This window comes from Engystomops pustulosus, chromosome 4, assembly GCF_040894005.1.
Source record: "Engystomops pustulosus chromosome 4, aEngPut4.maternal, whole genome shotgun sequence".
NCBI classification, from domain to species: Eukaryota; Metazoa; Chordata; class Amphibia; order Anura; family Leptodactylidae; genus Engystomops; species Engystomops pustulosus.
Window position 1 is genome coordinate 47,237,135 of NC_092414.1, and position 26,552 is coordinate 47,263,686.

A 26,552-nucleotide genomic window follows, 5' to 3' on the forward strand; every position below is an offset into this window, starting at 1 on the left:
ATGCATATAGCGTGCCGCCACGTAATATAAAATGCATACAGCGTGCCGCCATGTAGTATAAAATGCATATAGCGTGCTGCCACGTAATATAAAATGCATACAGCGTGCCGCCACTTAATGTAAAATGCATACAGCGTGCCGCCACGTAATGTAAAATGCATACAGCGTGCCGCCACGTAATGTAAAATGCATACAGCGTGCCGCCACGTAATGTAAAATGCATACAGCGTGCCGCCACGTAGTATAAAATGCATACAGCGTGCCGCCATGTAGTATAAAATGCATACAGCGTGCCGCCATGTAGTATAAAATGCATACAGAGTGCCACCGTGTAGTATAAAACTAAAATTTGCAATTATTTCAGGGCTTCTACGCCACTGACATGGTGCAGAAACCCTTATAAATATCACCAATACAGCATAAACAAATAGCATATATACACTCATACAGTTTATACAACATCTATACACATACTGAGTATGCATACGGCAAATACACATATACAAACAGTATACACACACACTGCACATACATACAGCAAATATACACGCACACCATATTCAGAATATACATTATATATATATATATATATACACATACATATATACACACACATCTATACATACATGCACAAAAATATATACATACATCACTTATACATACACATCTATACATATATACTTATATATACATATACATAAAAGGTACCTTATTTTTTTTTTTCTATGGTCCTGGCTGTTTGGTCTTTATCTCCAGAGGGGGGGGGAGGGGACCGGAGCCGGGTAGGGGGGGGGGGGAACAGCAGCCGGGAGCAGAGAGAAGTGGGGGAACCCGGAGTGGACAGGTGGGGCTGCGGGGGGCTATGGGGCTGTGCGGGATGTGCCAGCCGACTGTCAGGGTGGAAAGTGCCGGCCAGCGGGAGGGTGATGCCACGTACATGTGCCGGGCGGATGATATGCTGCCTGGCGGGATGTAATGGAGCAGTGCCGGCCAGCATGTACATGCTCATATTGGAGTAGTGCCGGCCCGCAGGCATGTGCTTGTGCGAGGGAATGGGCGGAGGATGTGGCGCCCGGCGGGACGCACGGAGCAGTGCCGGCGGCAGGCATGTACATGTGCTGGGGGGCGGGCAGAGGATGTTCCCTCCGGCCGGATAACACTGGAAGTGCCGGCCGGCAGGCATGTAAATGTGCCGGGGGCGGGCGGATGATATGCAGACGGGATGTCATGTTGAAGTGCCGGCCGGCAGGCAGGTACATGTGTTGGAGGGTGGGCAGGGGATGTGCCAGCGGGCTGGAGCATGTGGCGGGCGGAAGCCCGACGCCACCCCCTCGTTCAGCAGGATGCGTGCCGCCTGAGGTGAGATTCTCAACTCGCCTCATGGCAGGTGCGCCCCTGACCGGGGGAAGGACTGCCTCAGAATGTAATTTCACCAGGATTGCACTGGTAAGACATTTGCTACTACCCTACTGGACGTGCACCACAGCCCAGGCCTAAGGGGAGCAAGAGGATACTGGCAGTAAACGTAATTAGGACAGAAGAAAAAAACATGCCTCTTCCTTGACTCCTAGGATACTAATAGGGCAGTCTGTTAATTGATTTATTGCTAATTAACATTGTTATTGTGTTCTTCTGTCATAGGACTCCAGACTCTTTACCCATCAGTGCTGCCTGAAGGACGAGAGGAATAACACTTAGTTTGATTATGTTTTTTCACAACTCCATGGTAGTGATATATTTTTGTGTTCATTGTTTTAAAAGATGAGGAATTTGACAAAATGTTAAAAAAATGTAACCATGTTTCAAGATGGCGCCGCACCAGGAGGCTACCTGTATGCCTGTTCCAGGCCTTATCTTCCTTTTTTTTGTAGCTTCATGCATTGCTAGCATGCCTACCACTGTACTCTGCTCTTAAAGATGTTCCTATTGTAGCCCAGCATGGACACATAGGATTCTACCATTAACACAGATTATTGATGGGTCGGTCGCAAACTACCATGAACAATTTGAGTTGGGTCCCATCAATGATTCGATAGCCCACTTAACACCAACCCTAAACGGGGGAGGATGACTGGCTAGTCTGAGACTCCCTATTATATATTTAATAGGGAGCAGTTCAGGAGACAGAAGAGCCGCCTCTTATTAGTGAGCGGAGCCTAATGATCCAACACACAGAAGAGCCAGACTCTGAAGCTGATTGCCGCCCAACTCCTCACCTGCGGCCTCCTCTGTACCTGTGACCATCCTACAGCACCATGCCTTCTGCCCCTCTTACCGCCTGTGGAGCCATGCACTCGCTGATCCAGCCACCCTCCTGAAGTTAATCTGCCATCAGCATCTCCATTGACAACGTGCACACGCCCCCCCTCGGCCCTGTGTTCCCCAGGACTGTGGCTGCGTCGCCTGCGCAGGCTTCTGGTGCCAACCAGCCTGTCCAATGCTGCGGCATGCTTGATACCCAATGTTCATGGAATGGCCCAGCCCTTTCTACAGTGGGGACCCTGCACGCCATCCGTGTTTCTCATGGTAAACTGCAGCCTATACACTATATATGACCTACCTCAGCCTACTCCCGGCAGCCTACTGGCCCTGTAACATCAGGCCAGTTGGCTCCCTTCCTTACTAGGCCCACCTCTATGCTGTACCTACAGTGCGAGTGGGTCACCCGCAATCTCCACCGGAAAACCCCCCATCATACAGATACTTTGACTGCACTTGAAAAACCTTCAAAAATACAGACACACAGTGATTCTATTGTATGCCGGCCAATGGGTGGATGACCTACTCTGGGCAACTACATGCCTCTTGACTAGGCACAACAGAGTACCCGATCCTGACAGCAAAGAACGCAACTAACAGGTGACACATAGTGCATGAAAAGTGACCACCCTGCAGCTATATGTGTCTTGCGCAAATCTAGAAGAACATTGTATCTGGACTTCAATGTCATTCTGTAGCGGAGCTGGCAGAGTTGGCATTCAGTTTCCATCCTGCCAGAACTAGCAGTACTGTACCTCTGCCTATCCACAACACTGTTAGCTGCATCAGCATATGTAGTGAAGGTAGCTGGCATGTAACATATGTGGTTGCTGGCATCCATTGTCACGTATACACCGTCTGTCTCCTTGTACTAAAATTCCTAAAGTAATGTATGTAATGTAAACCATGTTGTACTCAGTAACTAAGTAACTAGCAAAAAGTACAAGACAACTGCCTCTTGCAACTGAAACCTAGTCTATCCCTCAATGTATGTAACACTATGCCTGCACACATTGTACAAAAGAATTTCCCCTATCGTATGAGGGCTTGTTTCCTGCATAACAAAATTCCAAAATATTTTATATTCCAAAATTTATACCAAATTTATAGAGGATTTATTAGATTTTATTTTTACTTGTGACATACATTCTTTCATACTACAGCATACAGACCTGTGTAATATGTTTACCTTTTATGGTATGTGATGATGTTTTCATTGCTACCATTTTGGAGTCTCTACAATCTTTTTAATCCAATTGTTAGGAGTTGCAAAATGGCTAAAAAGTAGTTTGTTATTTTATTAGATTGGGACATGTTGATCCCTAACATGCTTATGATTTGTCTTTTTTAGTTTTATTTAAAAAAAATTTTAAGCTCCCCTAGGGAATGTCACACCACTCTCTTGATCCCAAACTTTATCCTTCTAAATAATAAGTTGATTTACTAGATAATTCCAGCATGTCAAGCTTAGTGACAGGCAGCATCAGGATCAAAATGAAGAGGAGCGGGGGTATTTTTTTGTAAGTTTTTTATGTGGTTGATTTCTTTAAGGCACCCATACAGCTTAGATAGCAGTTACCGCATATATAGCCTTGTGGAACATAGAATCATTATGATCCTTCTCTTCACCGGTAACTGAAGCTACTTGATGTCATAGCCAAGTGCTCGGTGTAACAAATTGTTGGAGGTTGCTTCTAAAATTTATACATACAGAGGAAGCACTTTGGGTTTTCACACTATGCATATTCTCAAACTGTGTCAGTTATTTTGTGAAGTCAACTTTTAAATATGAGGGCATCAGGTAGGTTACTAACACATACTATGGAATGTTTGTATTTATTTATACACCAAGCTGGAGGATATCTTTAACCCCTCCCCACCTTCAAAAAAAAACAAAAACTTTTTTTTAATTTTTCCATGTAAGGAGCTGTATGAGAGCTTTGTAAAACAAATTGCATTCCATACTGATGGTATTTAATTTTCCATGCAGTGTACTGGGAAGCAGGAAAGAAAATTCGAAATTTTGTGAAATTGGTGAAAAGATGCATTTGCGCTGTTGTCTTGTGGGCTCGGCTTTCGCCGAGCACCACAAATGACAGGTTTACATGCGCAAAAAAAGTTTGAATCATAACACAAACCCCACATATATAGTTTCATCGTGTCCAACACAACCCATAGAATAAAAGTAATTATTGAACCCACACGATAAACGCAGTTAAAAAAACCTGCCAAAAATTATGATTTTTATCCATTTAACCCCACTAAAAATGCAATAAAAAGTGATCAAAAACACATATGTACTCCAGAATGATACAGATAAAAAGTAAAAAATCCAGTACAGAATTTATGCTTTTCTACTCCTGCCCTAAAAAAAAGGTTCAAAAATTTTCAACAATAGGGGATAGCAACCCCAAAATGGTTACACTGGACAAAGCATCTCATCCTGCAAAAAGAATGCCTTCACATGGCCCTAATAACGGAAAAGCTAAATTTAGAGTCTATAAAAGGGGCCACTGAGGAAACTAAAATCCTGGCAGCTGCCGGGCGCTCCTTTTCTTCTGCTCCTCGCTGTGTGCCCATAAAACATGGCCCATAAATGGCCACGTGTGTGTGTGTGTGTGTGTGTGTGTGGGGGGGGGGGTGTCTCTGTACGCATGAAAAATTGTATAACAAATTTTAAAAAGGGTTTTTTCTTTGTATCTTTCGGAAATGTTTAAGTTTTAGGGCTAAATGAACGTATAACCGACAATATTTGACCATTCTAAATTTCACCTCCATTTTGATTTAATTACTATGAAGACCTCAAGGGGTTAACAATCTTCCTAAAAACTGTTTCTGATAGCTTGAGATGTGCAGATTTGAAAATGGGTTGATTAAATAGGGGGTTTTTGGATGTAAAATATGTAAAATTTCATTCATATTTATCCCCAAAATAGTCAATTCTAAAAATACGAAAAAAAACCCCAAAAGAAGTAGACATATGGGAATTGTTATTCAGCAACTTATTTAAGTTGCAAATATAACATATTGAAAACGCAACAATTTTTAAAATGGCAACATCTCAGAATCATTTTGATAAGTAACAGTGTTCAAAAGTTCTAACTATATAAAGAAGTCCGAATACAAAAAATTGGGCTGAGCCTAAAGCTACAAAATGGCTGCGTCCTTATGGGGTCAAGCAACTTTTTAACAGTATGCATCTGATCATTCTCCGCTTGAAAGGCCCATTTGCTCCCAAGCTTTCATTCTCATAATGATGTCTTGACATGTTGCCTTAGTATTTCCAGATTATGTCCTTTCCTCATGCTACCATATATTTTGTGAAGAACACTTGTCCCTCCTGCAGGCAAACAACCCTGCAACATGATGCAGTCAACCCCTGTGTTACACAATTGGGATGATGTTCTCAGGCTTCTTTTTTCTCTAATTGGTCACTATAGCCAAACAGTTACATTTTCACACACCACAGGACCTCTCCAAAAATAAAAAGCTCTTTGTGCACACTTAAACAATAAAATGCCTTTTTAGGTTTCTTTTAGACTAATAACTTCGTCCTGGCAGGGGGGCCTTTCAGTCATGATGACAGTACTGGACTGTGGATAATGACAACCTCTTAGCACCATCATCCAGAATCTTTTTAAATTTGGGACACAGAACTCCTGTATCTCTTGAGCAGTATAATGGCTGGACATTCCCCATCTTGTTTGTTCATCTGTACAAGGCATCTTCAGGTATCCAATGAGATTTGTGGACTTGCACAAGGCTGGTTCATCCTTGGGCGCAATTTCCAGTCTCATATCTTTACTGATTTATTTTGATTTTCCCATAATGTTACACAAAGAAGCAGTGTGTTTCACATGTACCGTATATACTCAAGTATAAGCAGTTTTTCAACACAAAAATTGATCTAAAAAAACCCTAGTTAGGTTTTTTCAGCACAATTTTTGAAAAACTGCTTTTACTCGAGTATAAGCAGTACATGTGAAACACACCGATGTTAATTTTTTTATTGACTTGAGTATAAGCAAAGTTGCTTATACTCAAGTCAATAAAAAAATTACACTGTACTTACCTTTCTGACGCCCCCTCAGGTCCCCTTCTTGCTTCCGATGCGGCGGCTCAAAAAAATAACGTTGGCAAGCTGCTGACGTCCTCCTGTGTGCCGGCCGGGCTCAAAGACCCGAATAGAGCCGAACGATTAGAATAGGAGCTAAAGGACAAAGAGGTGCCAGAGCATCCAAAGCAAGAAGAGGACCTACGGGATTGTCGGAAAGGTAAGTACAGTGTTAATCTTTTTAAAATTAGTCTTCGCATACTCTGGGCAGGGGCTGGCTGGCTATATACTTGGGGGGCAGGGGGATGGCCTGCTATATACTTGGAAATATACTGGGGAGCAGGGCTGGCAGGGTATATACTGTTGCGCAGGAGGGCTAAATAGCTACATGCTGGCTGAAGCCTCTGACCACTGCATTTCCTGCCCTCGGCTTATACTCAAGTCAATAGGATTTCCCAATTTTGTGTTAAAATTAGGTATCTCGGCTTATACGCAGGTCGGAACATTAAATTAAATCACAATGTTGCCAATAAACCGATTCAAAGTTTGACATCACCACAGGGGCTGTCTTAGATTGTTTAAAGGTATAGTAATCTTAGTGTACGTAAACTTATGAAAGCAATAAAAAAGCCCTAAAAAATCTCATTCTTGCATTTGACAAAAATAATTTTGGTAATGTAAACTGACCAAAACCAGGAAGTTTCTTATAAATTTCCTTTTAGTAAGAAAAGCATGCATATGAATCTTTTTATATAGTGTATGTAAACTTCTGGCTCCAACTTCATAATTTAAATTTCAAAGTCTGTTTTAATAGTAGAAGTCTTGCTACAAATATAACGTAGTAAATCCCTCTGCATCTGTTCGTTTAATGCTCTTGTAACCCAATGCCGAGATGGAATAATCTTCCGAATTCTGGAAGTAGCTAAAGTCAATTTGAAACTAAAGTCTTTCTTAAGCAGAGACTATAACTGCCTTAAAGAGGTAAAGGTTTTTGTGTTGTTTAATGTGGATAGTTTTACAGAGCAGCATTTAGCCCATTCATGTACCTTATATACTCAAGTATAAGCCTAGTTTTTCAGCACAAAATTTGTGCTCAAAAACCCTAACTCGGCTTATACTCGAGTCAACTAAAAACAAAGACAAAACTCACCTTTCTGACGTCACCCATAGGTCCTCTTCTGTCTGAGACAGTCTGAGACAGAAGAGGACCTATGGGGGATGTCAGAAAGATGAGTACAGTGTTATTTTTTTCCTACTACAGGGGCTGGGCAGGATATATGCTACAGGGTGCTTGCTGGCTATATACTGGAAGACTGTAACCAATGCATTTCCCACCCTCGGCTTATACTCGAGTCAATAGGTTTTCCCAGTTTTTTGTGTTGAAATTAAGGGTCTCGGCTTATACTCGGGTCGGCTTATACTCGAGTATATACGGTACCAGTTTTTGTGCAACTTTGCCACCTGTAAAAAAAGTAAACAAAAGCCTGGCAAGAACACAATTTTAAAAAATATACAAATTTGTTTGTATTTTTAAATCACATTGGTATTAATGAAAAACAAATGATTGTCACCCTTACAACAGATCTCCTCCAATTTAATTTAGTAAAACTGATAAATTGTTATATAAAAAATTCTTTAATCTGAACTATGCAATCAAGTAAAAGATTTATGGCGCTGGAGCCTAAAAATAGGCCCAAAAAGGCATGAGAAAAAAAAAATAAGTCCTTCAAAATATATAATTTTGTGTATTTCTTAGGGAAGGCATTGCTTCATTCACATTCTGATCAAGGCGACGGTAACCCGAATTCTTTGAGCAAAGACCATCTCTCCTTTTTCTCTGAATCAGAAGATATATCTGAGGAGCAGAAAAAAAATTAGCATATTTACAAATATTCTCAACATAATAGTGTGCACACTTTACAGCAGAAACCATCTAAATTGATAAGCAAGGCCAGGTTCTAACATATCAGGGATTTTACAGCTTAATCATGTAAAACTACTGCAACTACTAAGCTTGTGCTTAAATACCAAGACTGCAATTTTGACTTTATTTTGTGGTTTGCAGCTGTTCTATCACAAGGCAGTGCGATTACAACAAATGCATGAATCCTATAGTTGTAAACCTATTGGTGCTACATCTGCCTACACCACGTTGCCTGAATTGACAAAGTTTGCTTTAATAATAATAATAATAATAATTCTTTATTTATATAGCGCACACAGATTACGCAGCGCTGCACAAGCATGTCAAATTGGTCCCTGTCCCCAAGGGGCTCACAATCTAAACAACCTAACAGTATGTTTTGAAGTGTGGGAGGAAACCGGAGTACCCGGAGGAAACCCACGCAAACACAGAGAGAACATACAAACTCTTTGCAGATGCTTTAAGCCTTTAGTACCTGAATGTCCAGGTCAACATTTGCAGTTCTGTTATGGACTTTGATTATATCTTTGGACAGCTCTATCATTCTTTTATAGGAGTCAATGCGTATGGATGAGTTTGCATCTTTAGTAGAGGAACATCAAAGCGAATTCTCTGTGGTTCGGAAAGTAGTCTGACAGGCTATACTTAAGGCTGCATTCAGACATATGTATGTGGTCGTACATACGTATCCCTTAGACAGCAATGGGGACACAGAGCAATATGGTGCAACACACGTACAGCACCATACCGCTCTGTACAGAGGTAAGTAATAGGACATATCCCATCTTTCCCCATGTGCACAGCCCATATGCCATGCATTTCTATGGAGAGGGCAAGCTTAAGTGCATCTAAATGCAGCCTAACTTGAGCTGAAAAACTTTCTACCGCATTGGACACCAGAGATATTTGCGAGGTTAACTACATAAGCACCCACCAGTCACAAGAATAAAGTCATGTGACCATGTGAACAAGGGGGTGGGATATAGATAAGCACTGAATCAACTAAGCAAATGGTTTTCAGACACTCCTCCCCTGTCCTGCTACAAAAGGGAAAACTCCCTTTAACAAAGATTAACTCTTTATAGGAGTTTAAAAAGAAAAAAAAGAAAACTAATGGATACAAATCTGCTGTTCTGTCAGGCTGCTGCACATTGACCATGGTACTTATAAAAAATGGAATACATACCCTCCGTTTGTTATGGTAGGCGATGTAAACTGCAGCGATTAAAAAAGATATTATAACCAAGTGTAAGAAGAAGTGGCTGTCTTCATCAGTGTCCGATTCACTGTTGGGTTTAAGCTCATAGTCATTGGAATTATCTTCATAGTCCAGGTCAAGAGGATCTTTGTCATTTATATTTTGTGTCAGTGTATTCTCACTAGACAACTCCTCCTTACTCTTAACAGGTCCATCATAATCATCATTTCCAAAAATATACTCTTCATCCTCATCCTCTTCTTTTGCACTTGGTAGGGTTGTAATGTCCGTGTTTTTGTCCTCAAAAATGATGCTATCCTCTATGGAAGTGTCTTCTGTTGGTTCGACATCAGTAGTTTTAAACTTAAGAAGCTTGCTCATGAAGGCAGAAGTAACGGAGCCCACTGTGATGCTCGCCACCTGGGTTGTGCTGACATTTGCTGTTTTTTTTGCGCTTTGTGTGGGTGCTGGGGTGAGCGCCTTAGCAGGAGGTTTGATGGTGGTGGTGTTGGTGGAGGTAGTAGTAGTAGTAGAACTATTAGAAGTAGAAGCAGCATCAATAATGGAGGTTAGATTTTCTTTTTCACTTTCATTTTTAGGTACACTTGGCAAATGTGTAATGTTCATAGATATACTGTTACTGGGAGGATCATCCAACGTGCTCAGAGAGTCAGTGGTTGTTACCACATTACCTTTCAGAGAAAAAAAACAAACAAAAGTTAACTGGGGCAATCAGACATTTTTTCTGCAATGGCTTATTACTAGGCATATGTGCTATACAGGCAGTTCCCAACTTAAGGACAACAGACTTACAAATAACTCCTAGTTACAAATTGACTTCTCTGTCCACTTTGACCTCTGGTAAAGCGCTGCCTGGTGTCAGTAAATTACTGGATTTTAGTCCTTGGCTGCAATGAATCTTTATCGTTAATCTTTGTTCCCTTGACAACAAATTGTTCAAAATCACAGAGACCAAAAAAATATTTGTCCGACGTTACACTTACATACAAATTCAACAGAACAAAGCTACAGAACCTAACTTATACATAACCTGCCTGTATAGTAGAAAGCTTGGTAAATATGTGAAATGAGTAACATTGAAGTAATATTATTACTTTTATTCTATGGCTGAGTACCATAACAGTAATGCCAAATTGATTGAGTTTGTACATTTTTTTTAATCGCTACATTGGTTTATGGCCACAAAGCTTATGCTTTTGCTACAATTGCCAGACCAATATTTGTATGAGGACATTGTGGACCTTAGACTCCTTTTGACTCCATACAGCTCCATAATCCTTGGAAAATGAGCAGTCATGGAAAATTATCAACACAAGCTTCCAACTGAATTTGTATAAAACCTTTCATAACAGATCACACAGCAAGTCACAGGACGTTTGTTTCAAGCCATGTTCTGCAGAAACCCGTGCATACAAATAGAAAGGAAAAATATGAGAACAGCAGGAAGAGAAACTTGCATAATGTTGAGCCTTAAAGGGGTATTACCCAAGTCCAGGATGAACCATTTCCCTAATGATCACCATCACATGGATCTTAAGAGTTGTCCAATCTATGTGACCCGAGACTCTACCATTTAGTAAACATTATAAGCCACCACGTAACACAGGTCACGTTTAGCTCCCCCCCCCCCCCCATTTACCGCAAGTATATCCTCCTAACACTCCTAATACAAAGTATCCCACAAGCTATAAGCATACAGTGGGATAAGTCTTTCAGCCAAACCCCCTTAAAGCAGGAGGCAAAAAATAAGGGTGAACACCAGCAGTTATTTGCGGCTTCTGATGTTAATGGAGTCTCCCTTGTGTGGAGACTCAATATATGGGCAGTAACATCCCCCAAAGCCTACATTTAGCAGTGCTTGGGATGGATGTGACATCGGTGTACTACAGGATTGAAATAATGTGGCCCAGTATGCTTTTTCATCCCGTTTCCTGCTGTATGCAAAGTATACAATTTTAGTAGCACTCCGACTGACAATATATGAACACTATCAGTGCACGTTTAGAAATTTCCTGGCATACACAATGAACTAGTTCACAAAATGAGATGTGAATGTATCCTAATAACTGAATATATGGAATTGTCAGTATCCAATTGTCACTCCTCCAAACGATTGAAAATCAGGTACCTTGTGAAACCCTTCAGTAAATGGTTACCATGAAATCCAAAATAAAATTTGAGTAACAGACCTATTAAATGGAATTCATTTTACAAGCCATCGACTAAGTGTATCCAGATGTTCCCATTCAGGCGGCTTAAACGCCTCTTAGAAAATTCCAGATGCTGAACACTTCCATCTGCTGCTCTGGGTCTTTGTACTCAATAGGTAATAATTAAGTGTGGCTGCAGTGGAGCACATATACAATGTATGTCCAGATACAGGAAGGTAATAAAAAGGGGCAATAAAAGTGAGATATAGCAATGTACACTGCAGGCATCACCTCCATTAACAGTGATTCACTGACCTATACAGCACAATCCAGGCTAAAGTCTGTACAAAGATGGCTCTGGCTGATTGTAAACTATTCCTACAATCTGAATGTTTTCTTTTTTTGCAAAAATTGTTGCACAGGATAAAAGCCATTATAGTTTTCTAGTCTGGGATGGTACGGATGTGGAAACATCAGCTTAGAGATGCCCTCAAGTGGCCCCATTAAAACCCTATACGTTCGTATTTAAAGGGTTAAAGAAACAATCCCATTAAGGCTAATGGGGAAAAATATATGCAAAGTAGATGGGATTTAGCCAGTTAAGGACCGGGCCCTTTCCCTTTTTTTCATTTCCATTTTTCACTCCCCACCTTCAAAAATCTATAACTTTTTTTATTTTTACACGTAAAAAGCTATGTGACGACTTGTTTTCTGCGTAACAAATTGCACTTCATAGTGATCGCATTGAATATTCTCTGCCATGTACTGAGAAGCAGGAAAGAAATTCCAAATGCAGTGTAAATGGTGAAAAAACGCATTTGCGCCGTATTCTTGTGGGCTTAGATTTTACGGCTTTCACTTCAGGCCACAAATGACATGTCTACTTTATTCTTTGGGTGAATATGATTACAGGGATACCAAATTTGTATAGTTTTTATAATGTTTTCATACATTTACAAAAATTAAAACCTCCTGTACAAAAGGGAGGTGTCATTTTTTGCAACTTTTGATGATATTTTCAATGATTATTTTTAGGACTGCACGACCTTTTGATCACTTTTTATAGAATTTATTTTATTTTAAATGGCAAAAAAGTGCAATTTTGACTTTGGACGCGATTTTCCGTTACTGGGTTAAACGCAGGGAAAAACCGTTATATTTTGATAGATTAGGCATTTTCGGACGCGGTGATACTCAATGGGGGACATTTACTATGGCGTTTCCGCCAGTTTTGTGGCGCTCTCACCACATGTTCTGCTCTCAGACCTATTTATTAGCTGTCGGGGACAGAAAAAATGACTTTTTCCGTCTGCTCCGACTCTTCTCCAAAAAGGGGCGTGGCTTTGGCGGAGTGGAAACTCAGAATTAATATGTGTCACAGCCATTTTTGGGCGCTGTAAACTGGCGGAAAGTAGACCAAAAGAAAACTGGTCTAGCAGAGACTGTTGGACACATTTCTGGTGCTCGGGACAGATTTTGGTCCCAGGGACAGAAAATGGTCTCGGGGACAGAAAATGGTCTCGGCGCCAGAAATGTCTCTGCACAGCTCTACAATATTAAATGTGTATCTTCTTTCCGAGAGCAGGTCGGTAACAAAGCCAATGCAGACACCGACACTTTAAGTAAATGTCCCCCAATGTGTTTATGATTTTTACTGTTTATATTTATATCAGTTCTAGGATAAGGGGGTGATTTGAATTTTTAGGTTTTTTTATTATAATTTTTTTTTATTTTCATTTTTACTATTTTTCAGACTCCCTAGGGTACTTTAACCCTAGGTTGTCTGATCGATCCTAGAGACTTACCGGCTATATATTACAAGATTTAGTTATTGATCAAACTATCCTTAGGCTACATTTACACGACTGTGCAAGTTGTACATACGCCTCCATAGACTGAATTAAGCGCATAGATTGATATGGTGCCAAACACATGTGCACTGGGAAAAGATAGAACATGTAGCATCTTTCCTTGTGTGCACGATTGTTTGTCGTGCACCTCTATGGAGAGGGGAGGTGTCACCCCTCCTCCTCTCCAGTGCACCATATGTATGCCATCCTGGCATACGTCCCATGTGAATATAGCTTTAGATTAAGTCATCAGTAGAGACCTATGTTGGGGCGCACAGTGAAAGTCGTAAAATCCAAGCCCACAAGAAAACAACGCAAATGTGTTTTTCACCATTTTCACTGCATTTGGATTTTTTCCCCGCTTCCCAGTACACTGCATTGAATATTCAATACCATCACTATGAAGCGTAATTGGTTATGCAGAAAACTAGCCGTCACAGAGCTCTTTACGGGTAACAATAAAAAAAGTTTTAAAAAAAAAAAATCGATTTTTAAAGGTGGGGAGTGAAAAATGGAAATGAAAAAACAAAAGGGCCAGGTCGTTAAGGGGTTAAAAGACATCTACCATTACAACAAAGGGGAATGGGACAGGGAGGCAAGTAGTAATCTTCTTCCAGTATATTTAGAATGCCCGCATTTAGTAGAAAAATAGGTTTCTAAAATATTTAAATGAGAATGTGGCACTCTGAAGAGCACCTTTGTCTCTACCACCAAGTAATTTATTCACAACCACAACCCGACTGGCACTGCCTACAGAGCGTTCAGAGAGCCAGTGACATCAACATCTCTCCGCAATTGTTGCTCAACGTGCAATCACAAGACTCGTTGCGCTGCCCGCCAGGGATGCAATGCTCAATGGCGCATTTAAAAGTAGTAGTTTAACCCAAATGAAATGGCACCAGCCCAGGGTGAGCTGGTGCCGGAGCATATTTTCATTAATTTTGTTTTATTACATACCCGGATCTGCGCAACTTCGCATGGCCCGTTTCCCTGTGCAAAGTTGCGGAGCTCTTGAGTGTTCCCAAGAGCTCGGTGATGTCACCGGCTCTCCAGCACTTCCAAATCAGCCGCACGCATGCATGGTGTGCCGTGCCGTAATCTGGTGCGCCGCAACGGGTTGTAATACAAGGTATAAAACAGCAATGGGGGGTTTCTTGCATTAATGAAAATATGCTCCGACACCGGCTCAACCTGGGCTGGTGCCATGTATTTGTGGGTTAGAACTACCACTTTTAAGTGGTAGGTTTCCTTTAAGAACCTCTAAGGGCTTGGATTTTAAACAATGATGTTTCTAGGGCAACGTGGCATTGTTACTAATGTGTTCTGAAAACGTCAGAGAAATAATTTGATGGAATGTGACCCTTCTGGTTATTGTTTGGTAGATGCAACATTTCAGGCTGGATTAGCACAGGTTACATCACACCCTGGTCTTCTAGTCTGTCACTTATTGTGAGGTTTGGAACTAGAATTGGTTCATTTTTACCAACCCACTCTTGCTTTGTTTATGCGTCTAGGAAGCATAACATGGCACTTGCCTTGTTTTATGACCCAATCTTGTGCAATTGTGTGAAGTGCACACAGACATGGAACTCCCATGACCAAGGATCATCTTTCATAAGCAATACATTAACACTTTCAGGCAACAATTCTGAGCTACCGTGGGTACGGAAAATATCGAGATTAAAAAAAAAAAATTGGGAATTAGACTCACCGGTAATTCGGTTTCCATCTAGTCCTCCATGACGGCCCACTAGGAGGATGACCCTTGACCTCTGTAGGGACAGGAAGCAGAGAGGTTAAAAGCCTCCCCCCCACATCCTCCCGCCAGTGTCTACCAAATAACTACACCGGTGGAAGATACAACATATTTTTATTCTGTCTTGTTTGAATCACATACAGAATTTTCAATAAAGTGAAAGAAACATGGGAGGGAAAAATATATAGGCCGTCATGGAGGACTAGATGGAAACCGAATTACCGGTGAGTCTAATTCCCAATTTCCATAACGTCCCCCATGACGGCCCACTAGGAGATCTACAAAATTAGTAGAGTTAGGGTGGGACCACAGCCTGGAGAACCTTCTGACCGAAGGCGAGATCCTGTGAGTTGGGTAAGTCCAGCCGATAATGTTTTGCAAAGGTGGACGAAGAAACCCAGGTGGCAGCTCTGCAGATTTGTTCAAGAGAAGCGCCCCTCTTCTCTGCCCAGGAGGCGGATATGGCTCTGGTGGAATGGGCTTTAAGGTTAGGAGGAACTTCCTTCCCTTGTTCTGTGTAACAAGAGGCTATGGCAGTCTTTAACCATCTGGCGATCGTGGTTTTGGATGCCTTTACCCCTTTGTTCTTCCCCTGAAACTGAACAAAGAGATTGTGATCTTTGCGCCAGGGTTTTGTAGCTTTTAAGTACTCTAAGACCGAGCGCCTTACATCCAGGGAATGCCACTCCAATTCCTTGCTTGAAGAAGGATTCCCGTAGAATGATGGAAGAATTATTTCTTGATTCTTGTGAAACCTGGACGCCACTTTGGGAACAAAGCTTGGATCCAGAGTCAGTGTTATCCTGTCAGGGAGAATACACATATAGGGTTCTCTAATAGAAATGGCTTGGAGTTCCCCCAGCCTTCTAGCTGAAGTCACAGCTACTAATAAGGAAGTCTTTAAAGTTAAGTTTTTTATACTAGCGTCCTTTAAAGGCTCAAAGGGAGGTCTGGAGAGAGCATCCAGAACCAGGGAGAGATCCCAGGAGGGAACCCGCTTCAGAATCTGAGGCCTAATTCTATTTGCGGCAGCAATAAATCTTTTGACCCACCTGTGGTCCGCCAGGGGATGGTCGAAGAATGCGCTCAGAGCCGAAATTTGGACTTTCAGAGTGCTAGTAGAAAGACCAATCTCTAGTCCTTTTTGCAGGAAGTCTAGTACCTGTAAAATATTTGGGTTAGACTGAGAGGGGGGATTAGCCCCACAAAAGGTCACAAACTTTTTCCATATCTTATGATATATGGCGAAAGTAACCTTTTTCCTACTTGCCTTCAACGTAGTTATTACAGCCCGAGAGAGACCTTGGGACCTTAGGAACTCGAACTCAGGATCCAAGCCGCCAGACGGAGTCTTCCTGGATCGGGATGGGAAATCGGACCTTGGTATAGAAGGTCCTTCTGAATCGGTAGAATAAAAGGTTGCTGGACAGATAGGGACCTCAACAGTGGGTACCAGCTTCTTTTTGGCCAGTTTGGGCAGATCAGGATCACCCTTGACCGGTCGAGCAAGATTTTTCTGAGTACTCTCGCAATCAGGGGAATTGGGGGAAAGGCATACATGAGACTTCCGCTCCAACGATGGCTGAACGCGTCCAAGTGGTCTCTGGACTCTCCGGCCTCCAGTGAGAAGTATTTTCGGCATTTTGAATTCTCCCTCGTGGCAAATAGGTCTATTTGGGGCATGCCCCAGACGCTGGTTAGATGTAGGAAGATCTCCTGGTTGAGACACCATTCGTTCGGTAGGATCTCTCTCCTGCTGAGATAATCCGCTTCTCTGTTTAGGGATCCCTTCAAATGAGTGGCTGAGATGGAAAGGATGTTTTCTTCTGCCCACTGGAAGATGGTACGAGCCAGACTCGATAATACTGGGGATCTTGTACCCCCTTGTCTCCTTAAATAGGACACTGTCGAGACGTTGTCCGAGAGAATGTGGATATGATGATTCCTCAGATAGGCTGTGTTCGATCTTAGCGCTTCCCAGACCGCTCTTAACTCCCTGTAGTTTGAGCTGTTTTTTGCTTGGGCTAGAGTCCAGGACCCTTGCTCGTAGTGGGAAGGAAGGATTGCTCCCCAGCCTGAGCTGCTTGCGTCCGTCACTATGGTGATGGTTGGGAGGTGGTGCCAACATACCCCTTTCTCTAGGTTCCTTAATTCCATCCACCACAGCAGGTCCCTCTTTACAAAGGAAGGAATCCGGATCTTCTTGTCTAGACCTGAAGACTTCCTGTTCCAGAAAGTTAGGATCCAATTCTGAAGGATCCGAGTATGGCTCTGACTCCAGGCGACCGCAGGTAGGCATGCTGTGAGGAGCCCCAGGATCTTCATCGCCTGTCTGACTGGTACAGAGTCCTTCCGTCTGAATGAACGAATCTGATGCTTTATGTTGGATATTTTCTCCTGAGGAAGAAAAGACATTTGGTGAGTTGAGTCTAGAATGATCCCTAGAAAGGTCTTTCGAGTGGAGGGTACTAAACTTGATTTTTTCAGGTTGATTAACCACCCCAACTCTGTTAAAATTCTTAGGGAAGACTCTCTTGCCAAAATTAGTTTTTGTTTGTCTTTCCCTATAATTAGCAAGTCGTCTAGGTAAGGGATGATTGATATGTCTTGTAGTCTTAAAAAGGCTACCACCTCCACCATGATCTTGGTAAAGACCCTTGGAGCCGATGAGATACCGAATGGAAGTGCACGGAATTGAAAGTGTAAGACAGAGCCCTCGGGAGAGAGAACCGAGAATCTTAGGAATCTCTGAGATGAGGGGTGAATAGGTACATGATAATATGCATCTTTTAGATCTAAAGTGCACATATAGGAGTCTGTGTGAATAAGTTGGGTAGCTGTTCTTACCGACTCCATGCGAAATCTTCTGTAAACGATGAAGCGGTTTAGTTCTTTCAAGTTGATGATTAGGCGATTTGATCCATCTGGTTTTTTGACAAGGAACAACGGGGAGTAGAATCCCAATTTTTCTTGTTCTTGAGGGACCGGCACCACCACTCCCATGTGGATTAGATGAAATACTTCCTGCCAAATGAAGGAATGTGTAGAGTGAGAGAGAGATGGTAAGGGAGCGACAAACCTTGGAGAAGGGGGGGGTGATGAGAATTCTATCCTGTAGCCCGATTCCAAGATAGACAGTACCCAGGGATTCGAGGTGACCTTTGTCCACTGGGATAGGAATCCCAGGAGACGCCCCCCCACTCTGGCGTCATTGTTTCTTGTTTCCTGGACCCTCTGGGAGGTTAGAGAAAAGGAAACCCCTTCCCCTTCCTCCTTTGGGATAACTCCATCGTCCTTGCTTACCTTTGCCACGGTAAGTCTCTCCGGTGTTCCTAAAAGGACGAAAGGAAGATTTCTTGGGTATTGTTTTGGACTCTGGAAATCCCCTTTTTCTGTCAGACGCCTTTTCGAGTATAGCGTCCAATTCGGGTCCGAACACAAAGTCCCCGGAGAAAGGAATGCTGCACAATTTGGATTTAGAGCGGATGTCTCCGCTCCACTGCTTCAGCCATAAGGCCCTCCTGGTGGCATTGGTAAGAGCTCCTTCTTTTGCAGCAAACCTTATTCCTTCGGCAGATGCGTCAGCAAGGAAGGCAGTAGCTGATCTTAACAATGGTATGCTTTCCAGTAAGTCTTCTCTGGGAGTACCCTCCCGGATATGGGACTCTAATTTCCCCAGCCAGAAATATAGTGTTCTTGCCACCGAGGTGGCTCCTAAGTTTGACTTTAGGCTTAGCATGGAAGTTTCCCATGCTTTCTTTAAAAGGGCTTCAGATTTCCTGTCCATCGGATCTCTTAACTGAGCCGAATCTTCAAAGGGCAGGTCCATCTTCCTAGAGACCTTGGAAACCTGTACATCAACTTTGGGGAACGAGTCCCAATCCTTTGACTCTTCAGGGTCGAAGACTAAGCGTTTCCTGAAATTCTTAGAGACCGCGATTTTTCTCTCAGGGTCTCTCCATTCCTGACTAATTAGTCCCCTAAGGGTATCGTTGAGGGGAAAAACACGCTGTTTCCTGGCTTTGAGTCCCCCAAATAGTTCATCTTCACGAGAAAGAGGGGGTTCCTCGTCCTCGAGGTTCAATGTATCTCGCATAGCTTTCAGAAGATCGTCCAGATCCTCATTTTGGAATAAGTAGCGGGAGCTTGTTGCCTGCTCACGAACCTGATGATCCTGGTCTCCCGCCAGAGAGCAGGAAGGAGAGTCTGAAATGCACCCCTCTTCTTCCTCTGAGGAGGAAGCCGACACTATCCGAGCTTTCTTACGTGGGGGGGCTCCCAGCGTAGCCGCCGCCACCGAAGACACCACTTTCTCATCTATAAAGGACTTAAGCTCGTCCATAAAAGACGTTTTCTCCTCCCGCATAAATTCTTCGATGCAGGGTTTGCAGATCGGTTTCTTATAGCCTTCTAGTAGGGTACGGAAGCACATACTGCATTTTTTAACAGGAATCCTGCTTTTTTCAGGTTTTTCTCTACTCTTTTCAGACTTCCCTGATTTCTCTTCCTTGCCTTTCCCCTTAGAAACTTGCTCCTAGGGAAGGAAGGCAAGGAGACAATGACTTGGAGCTCACAACAAAAAACAATTGTATATGTTGCCATACAGCACCACTCACGTGCACCGGGGGGTGGAGTAGGCCCAAGTCTGCCTCATCAGCCATTATGATGTCTGGGACGGCCAGCCAAGAAAGAAACAAGTCATAGACCTCAGACCAACTGACTACCCGCTTTTGAGGATTTAAATACCTTCATGGGGAGCCCATCCCCCTGCCGGTGGCCTCCACCGCGTCCCACGCCCGGCGCCGCGGTCACTTCCGGTCACGACCGGAAGTCGTCATCGATCAGGGGGAATTCTGGGAAACGTAGTTCCCTGCGTCCGCGCGAGAGTCTGGTGGACCAGCCCGCCGGAGAGGACGCCAGCCGGACGATGTTTCCGTCCAGGGAGAGCCCGCAGCCGCCGGGCTAACCGAGGATCTGTCCGGAGGGGAACTTGGACCGCAGTCGGCGTAACCCCAGGTAAGGTGGTAAGTATGGAGCTTCTCCGTTTTTTTTTTTTTTTTTTTTTTTAAAACGTCCCCCCCCCCCCTAGGAGGAGAGAGACCCTCTCTTGACCTGACCCCTGTAGGGACAGGAAGACACTGGCGGGAGGATGTGGGGGGGAGGCTTTTAACCTCTCTGCTTCCTGTCCCTACAGAGGTCAAGGGTCATCCTCCTAGTGGGCCGTCATGGGGGACGTTATGGAAAAACAGCTTTTTTGCTCATTATTGTACACTCTGCAATCCATCTAGACAAACAATTTTAGATCTTCTTGACAATTTATTAAAGGAAATCAACCATGTATATTTGATCCCAGCGGTGTCCGTCGTTAGTCTAGACATGGCAGGATCATCTAAAAAAGAAAGTTATAATCAGCAGCATGGAGCGCAGGGGGCAAAATGTCCGGCGTTGTCAGCTGCTAATTATGCACGTCCTCGCCACCTCCCTCTCCCATGTTGGGAGTGTGGAAGAGCATGGGACATCAGGCGAGGGCCTTGAATTCACATCTCTCGTGTGATGTCACCTGCCTCTCCCAGCATAAGAAAGGGAGGCAACGAGGTCATGCATAATTAACAACACATTTGTCCCCATGCTGCTAATTATAGTTTTACTTTCTAGGTGGTCATGGTGTGTCAAGCTTAGCGACCAAGTGTAGAGGAGTGGAGGCAAGTATTTGTAGCCTTTGTTATTTTACGCGGTTGATTTCCTTTAAACAAGAAAAACTGAAATATCACATGGTCATATGTGCATGAAAGCATTGAATGGAAACTACAGAGATTTCCTGGATGAAAACCTCTACTAGAGAGCTCTAGACCTCAGACTGGGCCAAAGGTTCACCTTCCAACAAGAGAATTAGACTAAGCACATGGCTAAAAGGAAGCAGTGGCTTCAGAACAACTCTGACCATTCTTGAATAGGCCAGCCAGAGCCCGGACCTAAACCCAAGAGAGCATCCGTGGAGAGACTGGAAAAAGGCTTCCACCAACATTCAGCATCCAACCTGAGGGAACTGGAGAGAATTGGCTGTAGTAGCCTCCATGTCTCATTTCCCTAGTGTCATGGTATGTTTACACAACTTTTAATTTACTATTTACAGAGCTCTATGGGAGCTTGTTACCTGTGGAACATTTGCCCTGATCTACATGGAGTGGCATATCCTTCCTCAGGTTTGCCCTGTACAGACAGGAGCTATGGACAAGAAAACTATAGATCTGTTGACATGGCTTTCCTGTTTCCTTATAACATCCTATCCACACGATGGGTCATTAATAGATATCTGTGTGGGTCCAACACCTGAACATGGTGCAGTTGAACAGCCCTTTCTGTAGTGTCAGATATATGGGCACATTAAAAAAAGCTTTTATCGCCAAGTGCTGCACTAAGCTGATCGACTATTAATAATTACATCAGAAAGAAATAGCCGACAATCCTTGTAGGCTCAGCATGTAACCTTCAAACATTAACACCCATTGTGAGGTCACTCATGTAGGGTTACATTCTTTTGCAGGGAAGAGTTGGATAAGTACAAGCAATTACTCCAATACAATCTAATACCTAGAAAGTTCATGCAAATTTATGCAAAAAAACCTACCAAACTGGGTTGGTGACTGTGCTGAGCTCCCTCCATTGTGATCACCTACCCACAGCAAGTTTAGTGGCATGCTTTTCTCATTTTGCAATTCGAAAAGGCATATTGGTCCTGGATACAAGACAACAAACTTTAAAGGGAACCTACCACCACGGATCTACTTATAAAGGTAGATCGGGTGGTAGGTGGATATATAGGATGCGGGGACACTTAATCCTCATGTCCCCGCACTTTTTAAATAAGTTTTATTCCCCTAATATGCAAGTTTTCTAAAGAGGATACTGGAGCATGGAGTAGCCGGACTAATGGCTACACGGCACAACTTCTCCACGCCACAGTAGCCTCTTCGATCCTCTTACGCAAAATCTTCGGCACACAGCTCCTAGTAGCTGCGCGCCCGCGTCCAAGAAACCTACCGTCTGCACATGCATGTGCATGAGCAGACGGCAGGTTTCTTGAACGAGGGTGCGCAGCTGCGCGACAAAGATTTTGGGTAGAGTATTATCCGAGTTAGGGTATATACGGTACATTAAAAAAAAAATCATTGTCACAGACTATGTAAGTCAATTGTGTCACATTACAAGCAAATCCAAACAAATCCTGCACTGTTCTGTTTATACTTGCAGCAACTTGAGGGTCACGAATACCACTTCATTTACCGCAGTCTTTGGTCACTTGACAATCACATGCAGTGGTCAAAGTCACTTATTTGTCTTTGTGTTGTCTCTGCATCCGCAAAAAAAATGTCAAGCAAACATTGCTTTGAAGACATAACAACTGGTTTCTCAGCCTCAGTGAAAAAAAAAAAAAAAAAGAAGATCTGTCATCAGTTTTTCTTTTTGTAGACCCATAGACTTCTTTGCGGACCGCATCCATGAAAAAAAACATGTTTCATATTTTTTTTACATGGACAACGGATCAGTGAAAAAATAAACAGATGTAAAAACACCCATTGAAAACCATGGCTTTGTGAGGTATCCGTGGAAATCACTGACCCACGGATGTTTAAAAAAAAAAAAAAAAAAAAAAAGCCAATGCGAAAGAGCCCTTGGCAAATTATACAAGTGTATAGATAACAAAGCCTTCAATTTAGACTTGATATTAAAAAATTAAATCCGAGCTCCGATAATTGGAAGCCAGTAGTAGGAGTATGGCAAAGTCTTGTTGACCTGACGGACACTCCTCCAGAACCTCGATCCACACTCATCTGAGTGAGCAGGAGTTCCCAAAAGAAAGAATCCCAGAAACCAATAATAACTTGTCTCCCATGACGGAGAAAGAATTGGGAAATTCTTCAAGTCTAATCTAGAGAGTTGACACACACTCATACAATACATTGCACATTTACCAGATAAAAAAGGCTGTTTATGTAGCAGCAGGGGGGCTGCATAGTTGATAACAAGGTCTCATCTCTAAAGACACTTCCATTGTTTCTTCATTAGCATAATGTGCATTACAAAGCAGAAAGGTAGATTACCCATGCTAAATCCATGCTAAAATTGGACACAGCCTGTAAAGGACTTATCTTATATGTAAACTAGATGTCTAAAATAGATAGGATCTCTGGATATTCAGAGAGGCAAGACTTGCAGTCTCTGCACAAGCACCATTATGAACAATTACAGGTCATCTACAGATAAAAGAAAGGGCACCCAATTATAAATTTTCCTTGCAGCAGTGAAATTAATATGCAAATACGTTTTCCAAGATGGAAAGTTACAAAAAAAAACCTGCTTCCCATCACCACCTTTTAAAGGGTAGCAGAGAAAAACTCCTTGAGCCAAGTTCATAGTAGTGTAGATTTGTACCGTGTTAGCCATGGAGAGCAGAAGAAGAGTGAAGAAATCAGGCGATACCTTTTTCAGGCTAACTGAGTATATTTGATGGTGAGCTTTCGAGAATACTAGTTCTCTTCCTCAGACATGATAACATCATGTCTGAGGAAGAGAACTAGTATTCTCGAAAGCTCACCATCAAATATACTCAGTTAGCCTGAAAAAGGTATCGCCTGATTTCTTCACTCTTCTTGAGCTAAGTTCACACAGAGGAACCATCCATGCCAAGGTCACAACTACAACAAAGGGACAATACTTATGTTATTATTTATGTCTAATAGAAGATCAACAATTTTAATTTATAAGATTGGTCAAGTTTCATGTGAAAGTTACTTAGATAATTGATGGGCACAATGACCTAGACAGACATGATAAAAGATCATCCTGACCCAATTAGAGTTATCTAATGGGTCTAAACAAATAACCAGGAGTTAACCCAATGTATTACATATTATGTGGATAGGTCATCAATATCAGATTATTGGCCATCTAGTGCCCCCACTGATCAGCTGTCCTTAGCTGCCTCCTATAAAGGTGCATTCACTTTTTCAGATGCAGTGTTTGATGTCCAAGCCAGGAGTGGAGTGAAAAGAGAGGAATAACAGATTCTCTCAATGATATGTTCTCCACCATTACCATCCAAAACCTGAACTGAAAAACTGAACGCGTGAACACACCCCCTAACTTAACTACGCAAAAGTCATAGACCGGGTCTCTCAATGCCACTATATATTAAGTCAGGATTGCGTGGCCAGGTCTCTCAATGCCACTATATGAAGTCAGGATTGCGTGGCCAGGTCTCTCAATGCCACTATATGAAGTAAGGATTGTGTGGCCAGGTCTCTCAATGCCACTATATGAAGTAAGGATTGTGTGGCCAGGTCTCTCAATGCCACTATATGAAGTAAGGATTGTGTGGCCAGGTCTCTCAATGCCACTATATGAAGTAAGGATTGTGTGGCCAGGTCTCTCAATGCCACTATATGAAGTAAGGATTGTGTGGCCAGGTCTCTCAATGCCACTATATGAAGTAAGGATTGTGTGGCCAGGTCTCTCAATGCCACTATATGAAGTAAGGATTGTGTGGCCAGGTCTCTCAATGCCACTATATGAAGTAAGGATTGTGTGGCCAGGTCTCTCAATGCCACTATATGAAGTAAGGATTGTGTGGCCAGGTCTCTCAATGCCACTATATGAAGTAAGGATTGTGTGGCCAGGTCTCTCAATGCCACTATATGAAGTAAGGATTCTGTGGCCAGGTCTCTCAATGACACTATATGAAGTCAGGATTCTGTGGCCAGGTCTCTCAATGCCACTATATAAAGTCAGGAACTTTTGAATAGGAGTCATAAGAAACTGAATAACCCCTTCATCATCAGACGGTATAAACCTGCTGAGTTATCATATATGTGTAGAACTTCCTTCCCCTTCTGCCAGGTGGACACACGGGGGTAACATCACTACATTGCCCATTGCCGGGGACCGGGCACCACACATGACAACACCAGGATCCTCATAACCACAGACATTACAGAGCATTTCCAGAACTTCCAGCAATTCTTAAGCGCATCCTCCTAGAGGATCATGGGAAATGTAGTCCGGGGACGGCCGCCGCCTCAGTAACGCAATAACACAGATCACCAGCAGCCACACTTACTTTCGTCTATCTCGGTGGTGTCCGCTCTGCCTGGACCGGCGCACAACAGGACGGCAGTGACGAGCAACAACCACAAGTTCCCGAGACTCCGCGACGTCTTGAAAGCGGCCATGATGAACTAGGACTGGCCGTGCTGGCAGATACCAGGATGTATGACGTCAGCCCCTGCGAGGGAGTGTGAAGCAATCAGACTACAGGCTGCTGCTGGTATTCATAACCTCGACCACACCCCTCTACCACTGGGAACCAATCAGAGATCGCAGCGATAGTTACCGCCCTTCCCAGGGGAGGCTGTGGTACCCAGAGGAGGGGTTGTCATGTACAGACCCTTGTCGTATACCGTACTTATGAGCCTATCACACTGATGAGGGTAAATAGTTGTGCCCTCACCTCAAGCATTCAGGTCTCTTCACTGGTAACTCTGCCTATTCTCGCGAAGCAGCTTCACTCCAAGGTGAAGACAGAGGTTCTCAGCCTTTCCTTCCTTGACACTTTAAGGTCGTAAGAACCTGAATACAAATACCTGTATGTATCTAATGGTAGATGCTTACAACTCATCCTGTAACCGTCCTTTTGTGTCTTTTAGAAGGAATAAAACCTTTCAACTGTTTTAACTAAGAAAGCATAACAGGCAAATGCCTATTTTCTTGTATTTTAAATCGACATCCCTCCTGGGGTGGTGTCTGGAGTTTAGGATTGTGTAAAACCCAATGAGGCACATCAGCCTCACATCAGAAGATCCCATGCTGGTGCCTCCTCTCAGGATGCGGTCAGTGAAGCCGGGATAATGCTCCGGCTTTACTGTGCATGCGCTGCACCAAAAGGAGAGAGGGAGTAGGTAAGTATAAATGTTTTTTTTTTTTTTTTAATACAATAGCTTAAAAATACCAAAATACAGTAAATCACAGGTCCATAAGGACCTGTGGGTGGTTTAGTGTTCCAAATCGCCTTTCAGGAGTAGATACATTTATATAGTAATAAAATTACTTTTAAGGGCTTAAGCCCAGACAGCCAGCTCAAACAGTTGTGAAAACCATGGCCATGTTTGTGAGCCCTTTGACATACATGGGGAAGTGTGCAAGCTGTTGAAATAATGGCTGACAAGCGACCAAAATGTATGTCTGTGTGCATGTAGGTTTACTGTTCCCTAAATGTAGCTCTAGCTTTTTTTCTAGACTTATCACCTCATATGCTTTATTATATTATCTATGTGTACATTCAGT

At 42.9% G+C, this 26,552-nt stretch overlaps 2 protein-coding genes across 3 annotated transcripts; both read right to left on the reverse strand.

The window, feature by feature from the left end:
* Positions 1 to 7,812: 7,812 nt before the first annotated feature.
* C4H5orf15 (chromosome 4 C5orf15 homolog) lies at positions 7,813 to 25,519 on the reverse strand. Its single transcript, XM_072145821.1, has 3 exons — positions 25,330 to 25,519; positions 9,424 to 10,127; positions 7,813 to 8,168 (listed from the first exon to the last, which is right to left on the reverse strand). Exons 1-3 carry the CDS (start codon positions 25,439 to 25,441, stop codon positions 8,040 to 8,042), a joined length of 945 nt encoding a protein of 314 aa, XP_072001922.1. The 5' UTR covers positions 25,442 to 25,519; the 3' UTR covers positions 7,813 to 8,039.
* Positions 15,180 to 17,511, reverse strand: LOC140126399 (uncharacterized). Of its 2 annotated transcripts, none has more exons than XM_072145820.1 (2): positions 16,265 to 17,511; positions 15,180 to 16,015 (listed from the first exon to the last, which is right to left on the reverse strand). In XM_072145820.1, the coding sequence occupies exons 1-2, from the start codon at positions 17,509 to 17,511 to the stop codon at positions 15,508 to 15,510; spliced, it is 1,755 nt and encodes a 584-aa protein (XP_072001921.1). In that variant the 3' UTR covers positions 15,180 to 15,507. The 2 variants fall into 2 exon arrangements, with proteins under 2 accessions (XP_072001921.1, XP_072001918.1); XM_072145817.1 differs by having other exon boundaries at positions 15,180 to 15,810; positions 15,883 to 17,511.
* Positions 25,520 to 26,552: the final 1,033 nt, after the last annotated feature.